The sequence below is a fragment of the Coregonus lavaretus genome (assembly GCF_964263955.1).
Source record: "Coregonus lavaretus genome assembly, chromosome: 14".
In the NCBI taxonomy this organism is placed as follows: domain Eukaryota; kingdom Metazoa; phylum Chordata; class Actinopteri; order Salmoniformes; family Salmonidae; genus Coregonus; species Coregonus lavaretus.
This window is the reverse complement of record NC_140001.1, coordinates 23,888,126-23,901,505: the sequence shown is the minus strand read 5'-3', so window position 1 is coordinate 23,901,505 and position 13,380 is coordinate 23,888,126. Positions and strand designations below refer to the sequence as shown.

At 45.1% G+C, this 13,380-nt stretch overlaps 1 protein-coding gene across 2 annotated transcripts in view; it reads left to right on the top strand.

Moving 5' to 3' along the window:
* The first annotated feature begins 1,043 nt into the window (after positions 1-1,043).
* LOC311141283 (GTPase-activating protein and VPS9 domain-containing protein 1-like) overlaps positions 1,044-13,380 on the top strand; it is a 32,537-nt gene continuing 20,200 nt past the window's right edge. For both annotated transcript variants that reach the window (XM_084176564.1, XM_084176563.1), the window contains exons 1-7: positions 1,044-1,184; positions 8,131-8,345; positions 8,797-9,064; positions 9,280-9,855; positions 10,022-10,105; positions 10,235-10,369; positions 12,691-12,880. In XM_084176564.1, coding sequence (XP_084032690.1) covers positions 8,161-8,345; positions 8,797-9,064; positions 9,280-9,855; positions 10,022-10,105; positions 10,235-10,369; positions 12,691-12,880 — 1,438 coding nt within the window. In that variant the 5' untranslated portion in view covers positions 1,044-1,184; positions 8,131-8,160. The remainder of the gene's footprint in view (positions 1,185-8,130; positions 8,346-8,796; positions 9,065-9,279; positions 9,856-10,021; positions 10,106-10,234; positions 10,370-12,690; positions 12,881-13,380) is intronic.

Below are 13,380 nucleotides of genomic sequence, written 5' to 3'. Positions count from 1 at the left end.
CAGCAGTCCCTCCCAGCTGCAGTCAGCAGGAGATGTTAACCCCTCCATGTCCAGACTGCAAATGAATCACGCATGCGGGAAGCCGCCGCTGGCTGATCCCGCCCTGGCTTACATTCAGGGCAGGATGTAAATGTAGGGTGTTTTTTACTCACTTTTCGTCTCTCCCACGACGTTATTCCTCTCTCCTACAGCATCCATCACAATTACATGCCCATGGCAATTATGCAAATTAGGTGATGATGTCATTTAGCGACTTCTAGCGACTTTTAGGACAGCCAATAGCTACTTTCCTTACTGAGGAGTTGGCAACACTGTTTCTAGGCCATTAGTGATAACAGGAAATACACAAGCCGTAAGCTACACTATAGCTTAAGGTGGCTACATCGGAAGGTCAGCTTGCACTGGAAAAACAGTACATTCCTAACATTTATGGTTGAGATTTAATTAATAAAATAAAACGCAGGCGTCACACAGACGTTAGTAAGGCGTTGGTATGACAACATGTTAGTTACACATTCAATGGTAGGCGACAGCCACAAGGTGGACTGTTGCCTAGGTTTATTAACAAGCAGGAGTCACGCAGATGTTAGTAAGGCGTTGGTATCATGTCAGACGTGGTACGGTTGCGTAGGCTTAATTCTGGCACTTATCACCCCCCATAAGGATGCTGTCTCAACGTGCTCACACACCCCCTCCGGCGCTCCCCACCACTCACTCACTCAGCAACAACTTGCATCACTGCCTGACAGTTAGCAGCAGGTCACAGTGGTATATATATATATATATATATATATATATATATATATATATATATATATATATATATATATATATTATTATTATTATTATTTATTTTTTTTAAAGATAAATGCCATGGCGGCGGCGGTGCAACTTAGAAATAACCCCAAAACATGCAACCCGCGATCAATACATTTTTACCGGCAACATCGTTTTCAAAGTTCAATTTGTGTGAAACCTGCAAACATTGCCTATGCCCAGTGCGCATGCGGGTGGAGCGAGTCTTCTCGTGATGACGGCTAACGTTAGCTAGCGCTGTAATCCGAACGGGGGAGTTCAGGAACGCTGTGGAATAGACGTTTCGAGCTAGCGACTTATTGCTTACTGAAATTATTTCACGGTTATAGGGAATCCGTAAACAACTGGTATACTAAACAACTTGTTTGGTAAGTCATTGAATTCGTGTTATAGGACTATGTTTGCATGTTTTCCTCGCAGGCCTTCTTCAGGCTAGTTTGCATAGCTAGCAAGCTAGCTAGTAGTAGCTAGCTACTTCTTGATGTTTGAACACGAATGGTCCTCAGTGATTGTACCTGTTTGCTGCCGCAACTGGCCTACCACGGCAACATTTGTGTAGGTATTCCCATAAAGTTGTCCCGCCGTAGCGCGATGTTTGGCTAGTACAGGACTAGTACTGCCAACATTTAAAGTTAGCTAGCTAACTAGATCGCTAGTTACGTAACTTAGATAGCTATCAACAACGATCGTTAAGTTAGCTAACGCGTTAACTATCCTCTCGATAGCTTGATATTTTGATTGTGAATTTTGATTGTTATCTAGTTACCAGTAGGTAGCTAGATAGTTAACGTTACCTACCTAACCAATGCTTGCTATCTCACTGCTCATGTTTGCCAGCATCATGATAGCAAACTAGCTGTTTACTACATAACTAACGTTAACTAGGTGGCACCGTTGGGCTGTTGTAAACAGCTAGCTTGCTATCATAATGCTGGCAAATATTAGCAGTGAGATGCCAACAAACGGAATTGGTTAGCTAGCTAAACCTAAAATTCCGCAATATGTCGACTGTGTTGCAACTGAGAGTGAACAAGACTAGGGCCTTGACAAATCATAGGATTGGCGAGTTTGTAACTACCTCGATATTAGTTATCATATAGTAAAACATAAAGAAACAGACCAAATCCAAAATGGTCTGTAGCTACTGTTTTCTAATTTAAGGGTGACAAAGAGGGGCTGTTATATGTAAGTTATGGTTCTTGGCTGCTAGGCAGCTACAGTCTTATCTCACTTACCCCGGTCCCTCTCACGAACCTGCCAAATCATGTCTCTCTTCAGACAGCTGCATGGCTGGCACAAACGGTGGTCTCCCCTTTCTTTACCCACCTGATCCCCTAGTTAAGTGTACAGTTGAGCCCCACCCACTGAAGGGGCCATGACTCTCCAAAACAAATCGACCCTCATGAATGTAGGGCAGTATGATGAACCATAGAAAACTTCAGGCATGTGTTTATCAAGAGGGGCTCAAAGGTTTTTAAAACAGGATGGTCACAATAATTTATGTTGATTCAGGGATGCACTTGACATTTTGATTAGGTCAATTGTTAGAGCCAAAACATAAATGCATCTCAATTCCTGCAAATGAGGAGAAGTGTGCTCCAAGCTTCTTTGATTTATTCTTGAGTTATAGTAATCTACCAGAAATTGGATATTACATTGAATCTCAACTGCCTCTGCAGTACTAGTAAGTGTTGTTTCGAGGCAAGGTTAAACAGTCTTTGTTTTGGCAAGGTTAGGAAGTTGAACACTCCAGAGGATTAGGATGTCTCATTCAGCGTTGAAGTGCACTGTCTGGCTTTGTCTTCTTGGCAGGCAGCATTTCAACCTACATTTATCAAAATAAGATTTGGAGCATAAATATGTCAGTAAAGGTGTTGATTTAGGCCTATATAATTTCTCCTTTCACTATATTTGGAAGCTACTCCTTTGCTCCCACCTTTGATCTTGAAGTCTCTCTAGATAGTTCATGCTAGCACTGCTCTTAACTACAGAATGCCCCTCTTTGGTTATGGTGTTTGTAAGAGGAAGCATTTACTCATTTGTCATCCCTGGGCTCAGATAGCCTAACTCAAGGTTGTAGGCATTGATGACAGGACTGCACTGCATTATTGTGAACATGGTTGGGAAAGCAGAAGAGCTAGCCCAAGCATCGGAATTACTCTCAAATTGAAACTAGTGACTGAAAACAGCAAAATTGCACTTATAATGCTACACAGCATTTCCCCCAACATTGCCCCTCCTCTCAGTGCCCAGGGAGACACCAGTGTAAGTGCCATTCCCTCTACCCCTCCATCCCAGAATCAATAATCTGAACATAAACATGCTGAGCCTCCTCCTCAGGGTACACCAGTTGAGCATATTGTGTACATGGCACGTGTACTGTTATACAGGAGGCCTTGCTCAATAAAGAAAACGGTTGTAGGACAGTATGTCTAACAGTATGAATAACAACAAAAAAATCCAGAAAAACGAATGTCAAAAATGTTATAAATTGATTTGCATTTTAATGAGGGAAATAAGTATTTGACCCCTCTGCAAAACATTACTTAGTACTTGGTGGCAAAACCCTTGTTGGCAATCACAGAGGTCAGACATTTCTTGTAGTTGGCCACCAGGTTTGCACACATCTCAGGAGGGATTTTGTTCCACTCCTCTTTGCAGATCTTCTCCAAGTCATTAAGGTTTCAAGCCTGACGTTTGGCAACTCGAACCTACAGCTCCCTCCACAGATTTTATATGGGATTGAGGTCTGGAGACTGGCTAGGCCACTCCAGGACCTTAATGTGCTTCTTCTTGAGCCACTCCTTTGTTGCCTTGGCCGTGTGTTTTGGGTCATTGTCATGCTGGAATACCCATCCACAACCCATTTTTAATGCCCTGGCTGAGGGAAGGAGGTTCCCACCCAAGATTTGACGGTACATGGCCCCGTCCGTCGTCCCTTTGATGCTGTGAAATTGTCCTGTCCCCTTAGCAGAAAAACACCCCCAAAGCATAATGTTTCCACCTCTATGTTTGACGGTTGGGATGGTGTTTTTGGGGTCATAGGCAGCATTCCTCCTCCTTCAAACACGGTGAGTTGAGTTGATGCCAAAGAGCTCGATTTTGGTCTCATCTGACCACAACACTTTCACCCAGTTCTCCTCTGAATCATTCAGATGTTCATTGGCAAACTTCAGTCGGCCCTGTATATGTGCTTTCTTGAGCAGGGGGACCTTGCGGGCGCTGCAGGATTTCAGTCCTTCACGGCGTAGTGTGTTACCAATTGTTTTCTTGGTGACTATGGTCCCAGCTGCCTTGAGATCATTGACAAGATCCTCCCGTGTAGTTCTGGGCTGATTCCTCACCGTTCTCATGATCATTGCAACTCCACGAGGTGAGATCTTGCATGGAGCCCCAGGCCGAGGGAGATTTACAGTTATTTTGTGTTTCTTCCATTTGCGAATAATCGCACCAACTGTTGTCACCTTCTCACCAAGCTGCTTGGCGATGGTCTTGTAGCCCATTCCAGCCTTGTGTAGGTCTACAATCTTGTCCCTGACATCCTTGGAGAGGTCTTTGGTCTTGCCCATGGTGGAGAGTTTGGAATCTGATTGATTGATTGCTTCTGTGGACAGGTGTCTTTTATACAGGTAACGAGCTGAGATTAGGAGCACTCCCTTTAAGTGTGCTCCTAATCTCAGCTTGTTACCTGTATAAAAGACACCTGGGAGCCAGAAATCTTTCTGATTGAGAGGGGGTCAAATACTTATTTCCCTCATTAAAATGCAAATCAATTTAACATTTTTTACATGCGTTTTTCTGGATTTTTGTTGTTGTTGTTCTGTCTCTCACTGTTCAAATAAACCTACCATTAAAATTATAGACTGATAATTTCTTTGTCAGTGGGCAAACGTACAAAATCAGCAGGGGATCAAATACTTTTTTCCCTCACTGTAGGCCTAGGCCTACTAGATGTGACAAACAACCTCTGTGGGGAACTCATGAGTGAAAGAGACAGGGACGCTTCTGTGATGTAGCCTAGGCCTAGTGAATCATTTCTCAGATCCATGTTCTGACTGAAGTACTTCACTCTCAGCTACCCTGCTCACCCTGATTTCATTTTCATATTTTTAGTTTCCTAATCATCTAAGACCGAATATCTGACTATCCTATGTTGTCAATTGGATAGGGTGGCGGTGGGGCCAGATTGCTGGAATAGGCTGGGTAGAGTTTTGCTTTGTCTCTGCGGTGTGTGAGTTCATTCTGAGAGGATGGGGGGATTGTAGGGAGGTGCAGCGTGCACCCCAAGGCAATGCACACAGGAGCTGGTAAAATGTCTGCAGTCCAACGGAAGAAGGCCTGACGAGTTTCAAAGGGAGACAGCCCTAGATGCTGCGACTCAGCAGAGGTGTGATGTACAGTACCACAGATTATGGTGTACTGGAGTCGTTAATTTACTCATGCAAACAGTCCTACTTGATCTGATGTGGAGGGGAAGTGAAAAGGGGACTTTGTCTGAGTTTCGAGTGCCTTTAGAAAGCACTTCGTTCTGTTGGCCTGTGTTGCATGTTCAACTGAGGGGATGTTTGGGCTGTGTTCCAAACACCTCCACAACTCTGCTGTGTGGTGAGCTGCGTCACTGGTTCAGGTGCTTTTATGGTGTTTTGATCAGATGGATGGTGTGCTTCACAACCCTTCCTTGTTCTGAGCCTAAGTATCATGTACAGCGGGTTGGGATGGCTTTGGACTGAGAATTCTATTTCTAGCCTACCTACTGGTAACTACTGTCATTCTTTCTCACACATCCCCCACCTGTGCCATTCCCCACCACATACAGTGGTTTTTCTTCTGCTTTTGAGTTCTCCTTCCTTTTCCATTACTTACTCAGTAGGTACAGTGCATTCGGAAAGTATTCAAACCCCTTGACTTTTTCCTCATTTTGTTACGTTTACAGCCTTATTCTAAAATGTATTAAATATTTTTTTTCTCATCAATCTACATACGATACCCCATAATGACAAAGCGGGAGCAGGTTTTAAGTTTTTTTGTAAATGTATTAAATAACTATTCAGAGCCTTTGCTATGAGACTCGAAATTGAGCTCAGGTGCATCCTGTTTCCATTGATCATCCTTAAGATGTTTCTACAACTTGATTGGAGTCCACCTGTGGTAAATTCAATTGATTGGACATGATTTGGAAAGGCACACACCTGTCTATAGAAGGTCCCACAGTTGACAGTGCATGTCAGAGCAAAAACCAAGCCATGAGTTCGAAGGAATTGTCCATAGAGCTCCGAGACAGGATTGTGTCGAGGCACAGATCTGTGGAAGGGTACCAAAACATTTCTGCAGCATTGAAGGTCCCCAAGAACACAGTGGCCTCCATCATTCTTAAATGGAAGAAGTTTGGAACCACCAATACTCTTCCTAGAGCTGGCCACCCGTCCAAACTGAGCAATCAACGGAGAAGGGCCTTGGTCAGGGAGGTGACCAAGAACCCAATGGTCACTCTGACAGAGCTCCAGAGTTCCTCTGTGGAGATGGGAGAACCTTCCAGAAGGACAACCATCTCTGCAGCACTCCACCAATCAGGCCTTTATGGTAGAGTAGCCAGACGGAAGCCACTCCTCAGTAAAAGCCACATGACAGGCTGCTTGGAGTTTGCCAACAGGCACCTAAAGGACTGTCAGACCATGAGGATTCTCTGGTCTGATGAAACCAAGTGTCACGTCTGGAGGAAACCTGGCACCATCCCTACGGTGAAGCATGGTGGTGGCAGCATCATGCTGTGGGGATGTTTTTCAGCGGCAGGGACTGGGAGACTAGTCAGGATCGAGGGAAAGATGAATGGAGCAAAGTACAGAAAGATCCTTGATGAAAACCTGCTCCAGAGTGCTCAGGACCTCAGACTGAGGCGAAGGTTCACCTTCCAACAGGACAACGACCCTAAGCACACAGCCAAGACAACGCAGGAGTGGCTTCGGGACAAGTCTCTGAATGTCCTTGAGTGGCCCAGCCAGAGCCCGATCAAACATCTCTGGAGAGACCTGAAAATAGCTGTGCAGCGACACTCCCCATCCAACCTGACAGAGCTTGAGAGGATCTGCAGAGAAGAATAGGAGCAACTCCCCAAATACAGGTGTGCCAAGCTTGTAGCGTCTTACCCAAGAAGACTTGAGGCTGTAATCTCTGCTAAAGGTGCTTCAACAAAGTACTGAGTAAAGGGTCTGAATACTTATGTAAATGTGATATTTCAGTTTTGTATTTTTCATACATACTAAAAACCTGTTATTGCTTTGTCATTATGGGGTATTGTGTGTAGATTTATTTTAATCAATTTTAGAATACTGCTGTAACAACGTGGAAAAGTCAAGGGGTCTGAACTTTCCGAATGCAGTGTAGGTCTACTCAACAAATCTCTAACGCAGAAATGGCTTTACTACCAGTACCAGGCCACAGGTCCTACAGTACCACCTGTCTGTCGGCCCTAGACCTACACCCCTTCTCTTCCCTGCAGGACTGTGACAAATGTAGTCTTCTCTTTCAAGAGAATACGGCACATGCATCATCTCATGGACAAGTATACTAGTCGTTCATGAATCTATTGATTAACCTTGGATTTAGCCTACTAAAGGAACAGAGACTGCCTTGTGTATTACCAATGATGATAACCTTGCTTATCTGGCATGTTAAGAAAATGCTTCTTAGCATCTTCACAATATTTAGGCCTCAAACCACATATACATTTATTCTGTTTAATAGTATCAAGCATTTGCACTTGTGTGTTACTAGCTAGCAGGCTGTGTCCTCTGATAGCCGTAGGCCTCTGTCTGAGGCAGGGTTCTCTGGGGCGCTCTCACGGGCCTCCCAGCCTTACAATCTTGTCTGTTTTCCTCGGTAGCAGCCATCCACAAGGAGCCTTTTGTGTCATAGAATGCTCCAGGAAATCATTTACATTTCATGCGTTCTGTCTGGTTTGTGTTTGTGTATGTGTGTGAAGAAAAGGGGATTTGCATATTCTCTTGTGCTGTGAATAATGCTACCAGACGCTTGTGTGCACAAGAGTAGGAGTTTGCAATTGTTTAAAGGCCATCCCAGTATGGGGCCAGCTGTTGAATATGGCTTGAAGCCTCCCCCCTTCTCTCTTTGCTATGCATCCACAGGAAACAGGGCCTTTCCTGCTCTTCATTTGGATTCCTCTCTGAGATATAGAAATGATACATTGTCCACGCTTATAAATCTACTCCAAACTGCCCTGTATGTAGCTCTGTCCTGAATGTCTAGGACTCATTCTCCCAGTGTGACTGATCCCCCTTTTCTCTCATTATTCTACAGTCCTTTGCCTCTCTGCGTGAGCTGGTAAAGATGGTGAAGCCAGACATCCACACTCTGGCCCATCACCTGAAGCAGGAGCGGCTGTATGTGGCCTCAGAGAAGCAGCTGATCCAGCGGCTCAATGGGGACGTGCTGAAGACTGCTGAGAGGCTGTACCGTGCTGCCTGGATCACCAAGCAGCAGAGGATCAACCTTGACCGTCTCATCCTCACCAGGTCAGCATGGGGCCCCCACAGCTACTGTTACACCAGTGCACCTCATTGACATTGATCCAATAGTAGAATAGAAACTGTTCTAATAGGAACTCTCCATTAATGGGCAATTTAAATATATTTGACCTTTAGTGAACTAGTAACTTAGTAGTCCTGAAGTAGGATCCCACAGTATTAAACTATCTTATCTTCCTGATGTGATCATCTTGTTTGTGGTAGATCCTGCCAAATACAAACACGGTGCATGCCAGAGCCAGCTGAGTACTATTTAGATTAGCAGGTCAAAATGGAAATTGCAAGGAATCAGAGGAGTCCTGTGATCAGCAAGAATGTCATACAATTACATGTCACTCCAACAACTAATCAACAGCCCATTGTGGCCCACTGTTGCCCATTTCCAGCCGCTGGTTTGTGGAGCCTTCTGCTCTTGTAATTAAAGCTCTCTTTCCTACAGTGCTGAGGCTTCCCCGGCCGAATGCTGCCAACATGCCAAAGTGCTGGAGGACACACAGTTCCTGGACGGCTACAAGACTCTGGGCTTCCAGGAGACCATCTATGGGGAGTTCCTTGGCCGGGTGCGGGAGAATCCACGGCTGGTGGCCTCCTGCCTGGTGGCTGGGGAGAGGCTGAACCAGGAGCACACACAGGGGGTCATTTACACTGTCTTTACCTCACTCTACGGCAACTGTATCATGCAGGAGGATGAGAGCTACCTGCTGCAGGTGAGCAGCCCGGACCTCTTCTGATTTATACACTTGTACTATAAACATGCTAGTCACACACAGCCAATAGTCAGTTGCACTCACCAAATGCACAACAGCCACCTGTTACTAATACTGTTACATATCCCCATAGGCAGTGTGATCAGGCAGTTAGTTTCTAACCTCTGCACAGCTAAAGCTGATGGTAACACTGCTGCTGTTTCTATCAATTCCAGGTCCTCCGCTACTTGGTGGAGTTTGAGCTGAAGGAGAGCGACAACCCTCGGAGGCTGCTGCGTCGAGGCACGTGTGCCTTCAGCATCCTCTTCAAGCTCTTCTCTGAGGGGCTGTACTCAGCCAAGCTCTTCCTCACTGCCACCCTCCACGAGCCCATCATGCAGCTGCTGGTGGAGGACGAGGACCACCTGGAGACGGACCCCTCCAAGGTGACTGAGCGCTTCACGCCGGCCCAGCAGGAGCGCCTGTTTGGGGAGAAGGGCTCAGAGGGCTACAGGCAGAAGGTGGCGGCTGCTGTGGAGGCCAACGAGGCCAAGCTGGTGACCCTGGTCAACAAGTTCATCGGCTACCTGAAGCAGAACACCTACTGCTTCCCCCACAACCTGCGCTGGATTGTGTCTCAGATGTACAAGACGCTGTCGTGCGTGGAGAGGCTGGAGGTGGGTGAGGTGCGGACCATGTGCACAGACCTGCTGCTCACCTGCTTCATCTGCCCAGCCATAGTCAACCCTGAGCAGTATGGCATAATCTCAGATGCCCCTATCAACGAGGTGGCCCGCTTCAACCTCATGCAGGTCAGTGGACGACCCAACAGACTCATACATCCACACTACTCTTATATTGACGGCTTATTGACAGTTTATTGAGTACGAATCCTGTTTTAACTGTTAGATAATAAGTCAAAATATTGTTACCTTACTTTCCCTTGTATGTATCCTAATCATTATCTTTGTCCTGTAGGTAGGGCAGCTTCTTCAACAGTTGGCAATGGCTGACGATGATGGAGACCCCAGGAGGAAAAACAGTTTGGCCAAGTTCGATAAGGTAAGATCCTCAAACACACATCTTAATATGGAACCAGTTTGCCCATGGGGTAGCTTTTATTACATTCTTAATACATGTTTTGCTTCTTGCCTTATTATTGAAGTTGACTGTCTGGTTGTGTCACCTCAGAGCTGCGTAGCTGCCTTCCTGGATGTGGTAATCGGAGGGAGAGCTGTGGAGACACCGCCCATGTCCTCCATGAACCTACTTGAAGGCCTTAGCAGGACTGTGGCGTACATGACACACAGTCAGCTGCTCTGCCTGGTACGCTGCTGATCTGACTGAATGTTATATGGGTTATATATTATAGTTAGCTTAGCCTACGAAGTGTATACACCCATGTTTTATACAGGCAGCAGTAGAGATTTCTATGTTACAGAAAATGTACTTGACATGCCCAGACTTGTCAGACCAGAAAGAGAGACATTTCACACATGTTGTTGAGAGTGCTGTTCTGTTTTAAGGACTGGGATTAGGGTTGCACAATTCTGGTAACTTTCCCAAAATTCCCAGGTTTTCCAGAAATATGGTTTGTAAAATTCCAGGAATCAAGAGTGAATAAGCAGGAGCCCTAACTGGGCTGTACTGCAACCCTAACTGGGCTGTACTGCAACCCTAACTGGGCTGTACTGCAACCCTAACTTGGATGTACTGCAACCCTAACTGGGATGTACCATACTCAAGTATACAAAGTATTCTCACATATTCCTGGAGTTACAGTACAGTGGCTCCTCCCTTAGCTACCTTTCCTTATAACAGTAGTGTGATAAGCAACAATTACCTTAGCTGTATTCTGCATATTAGCATGTCTCAAGCTCCACTTTTAGTTTAATCGTGAAGCAGAGCCCTGTACTTATCACCCGTGGCATAAGTTCTCCACCAGCTTACAGTGGGGGAAAAAAGTATTTAGTCAGCCACCAATTGTGCAAGTTCTCCCACTTAAAAAGATGAGAGAGGCCTGTAATTTTCATCATAGGTACACGTCAACTATGACAGACAAAATGAGGAAAAGAAATCCAGAAAATCACATTGTAGGATTTTTAATGAATTTATTTGAAAATTATGGTGGAAAATAAGTATTTGGTCAACTACAAACAAGCAAGATCTCTGGCTCTCACAGACCTGTAACTTCTTCTTTAAGAGGCTCCTCTGTCCTCTACTCGTTACCTGTATTAATGGCACCTGTTTGAACTTGTTATCAGTATAAACGACACCTGTCCACAACCTCAAACAGTCACACTCCAAACTCCACTATGGCCAAGACCAAAGAGCTGTCAAAGGACACCAGAAACAAAATTGTAGACCTGCACCAGGCTGGGAAGACTGAATCCGCAATAGGTAAGCAGCTTGGTTTGAAGAAATCAACTGTGGGAGCAATTATTAGGAAATGGAAGACATACAAGACCACTGATAATCTCCCTCGATCTGGGGCTCCACGCAAGATCTCACCCCGTGGGGTCAAAATGATCACAAGAACGGTGAGCAAAAATCCCAGAACCACACGGGGGGACCTAGTGAATGACCTGCAGAGAGCTGGAAGCAAAGTAACAAAGCCTACCATCAGTAACACACTACGCCGCCAGGGACTCAAATCCTGGAGTGCCAGACGTGTCCCCCTGCTTAAGCCAGTACATGTCCAGGCCCGTCTGAAGTTTGCTAGAGTGCATTTGGATGATCCAGAAGAGGATTGGGAGAATGTCATATGGTCAGATGAAACCAAAATAGGACTTTCTGGTAAAAACTCAACTCGTCGTGTTTGGAGGACAAAGAATGCTGAGTTGCATCCAAAGAACACCATACCTACTGGGAAGCATGGGGGTGGAAACATCATGCTTTGGGGCTGTTTTTCTGCAAAGGGACCAGGACGACTGATCCGTGTAAAGGAAAGAATGAATGGGGCCATGTATCGTGAGATTTTGAGTGAAAACCTCCTTCCATCAGCAAGGGCATTGAAGATGAAACGTGGCTGGGTCTTTCAGCATGACAATGATCCCAAACACACCGCCCGGGCAACAAAGGAGTGGCTTCGTAAGAAGCATTTCAAGGTCCTGGAGTGGCCTAGCCAGTCTCCAGATCTCAACCCCATAGAACATCTTTGGAGGGAGTTGAAAGTCTGTGTTGCCCAGCGACAGCCCCAAAACATCACTGCTCTAGAGGAGATCTGCATGGAGGAATGGGCCAAAATACCAGCAACAGTGTGTGAAAACCTTGTGAAGACTTACAGAAAACGTTTGACCTGTGTCATTGCCAACAAAGGGTATATAACAAAGTATTGAGAAACTTTTGTTATTGGCCAAATACTTATTTTCCACCATAATTTGCTAATAAATTCATTAAAAATCCTACAATGTGATTTTCTGGATTTTTTTCCCTGATTTTGTCTTAGTTGACGTGTACCTATGATGAAAATTACAGGCCTCTCTCATCTTTTTAAGTGGGAGAACTTGCACAATTGGTGGCTGACTAAATACTTTTTTTCCCCACTGTAGCTATTCATGCATTATTAACAACATCATTATTAGGTTCCACATAGAGACTAGGATGTGAGAGTATTAAATGAAGTAATTAAATCATATTGTTTTCAGGTGGACTTTGTACGGAGTGTGATGGCATGGGACCACCTCCGGGAGGAGGAGCACATGCTCCTGGAGACCCTAATGGCCAATGTGCCCCAGTCCCGCACGGTGAAGAGCAACAGTCTGGAGCTCACCCCCTCCAACACCCCCCAGCTCTCCCCAGCCACCACCCCCGCCAACAAGAAGAACAGGAACTTAGGTACCTACCTTCCTCCTCAGCCTCCGCTATTGTTACTGTTACTGTACACCTGCAGCCACTGGCTTTCTGACAGATAGAATTACATACTGCTTAATGATGTACGTTGTTCATCTCCAGTACTTGTCATTCCCATTATAGGATGTCTTTTCAATAGTGTATTTCACTGTAACTGATGGCACCAGTTGGAGAGTTCAGTTTGAAACTTCACTGAAACCAGCCTTACTGTATTTATATACTAACTATAGGTTGTTTCTTTCATGGTAATAAATAACCAGGTAGCTGGAGTTGTAATGGCTGCCTTAGAAAGCCCCTGTTATATAGGAAGCTAATGAGGTTCTGGGACTGTTATACAGGTAATTAGCAGCTTCTAGATTGGAGCGCCATTACAGAAATGACAACCAATTAAATGACCAAATATAAATGAACCCTTTTTAATTGGTATGGATGGAGAAATGTACACCTTCCTCCGTCATTCGAAATACATTAATTAAATGTGAAGG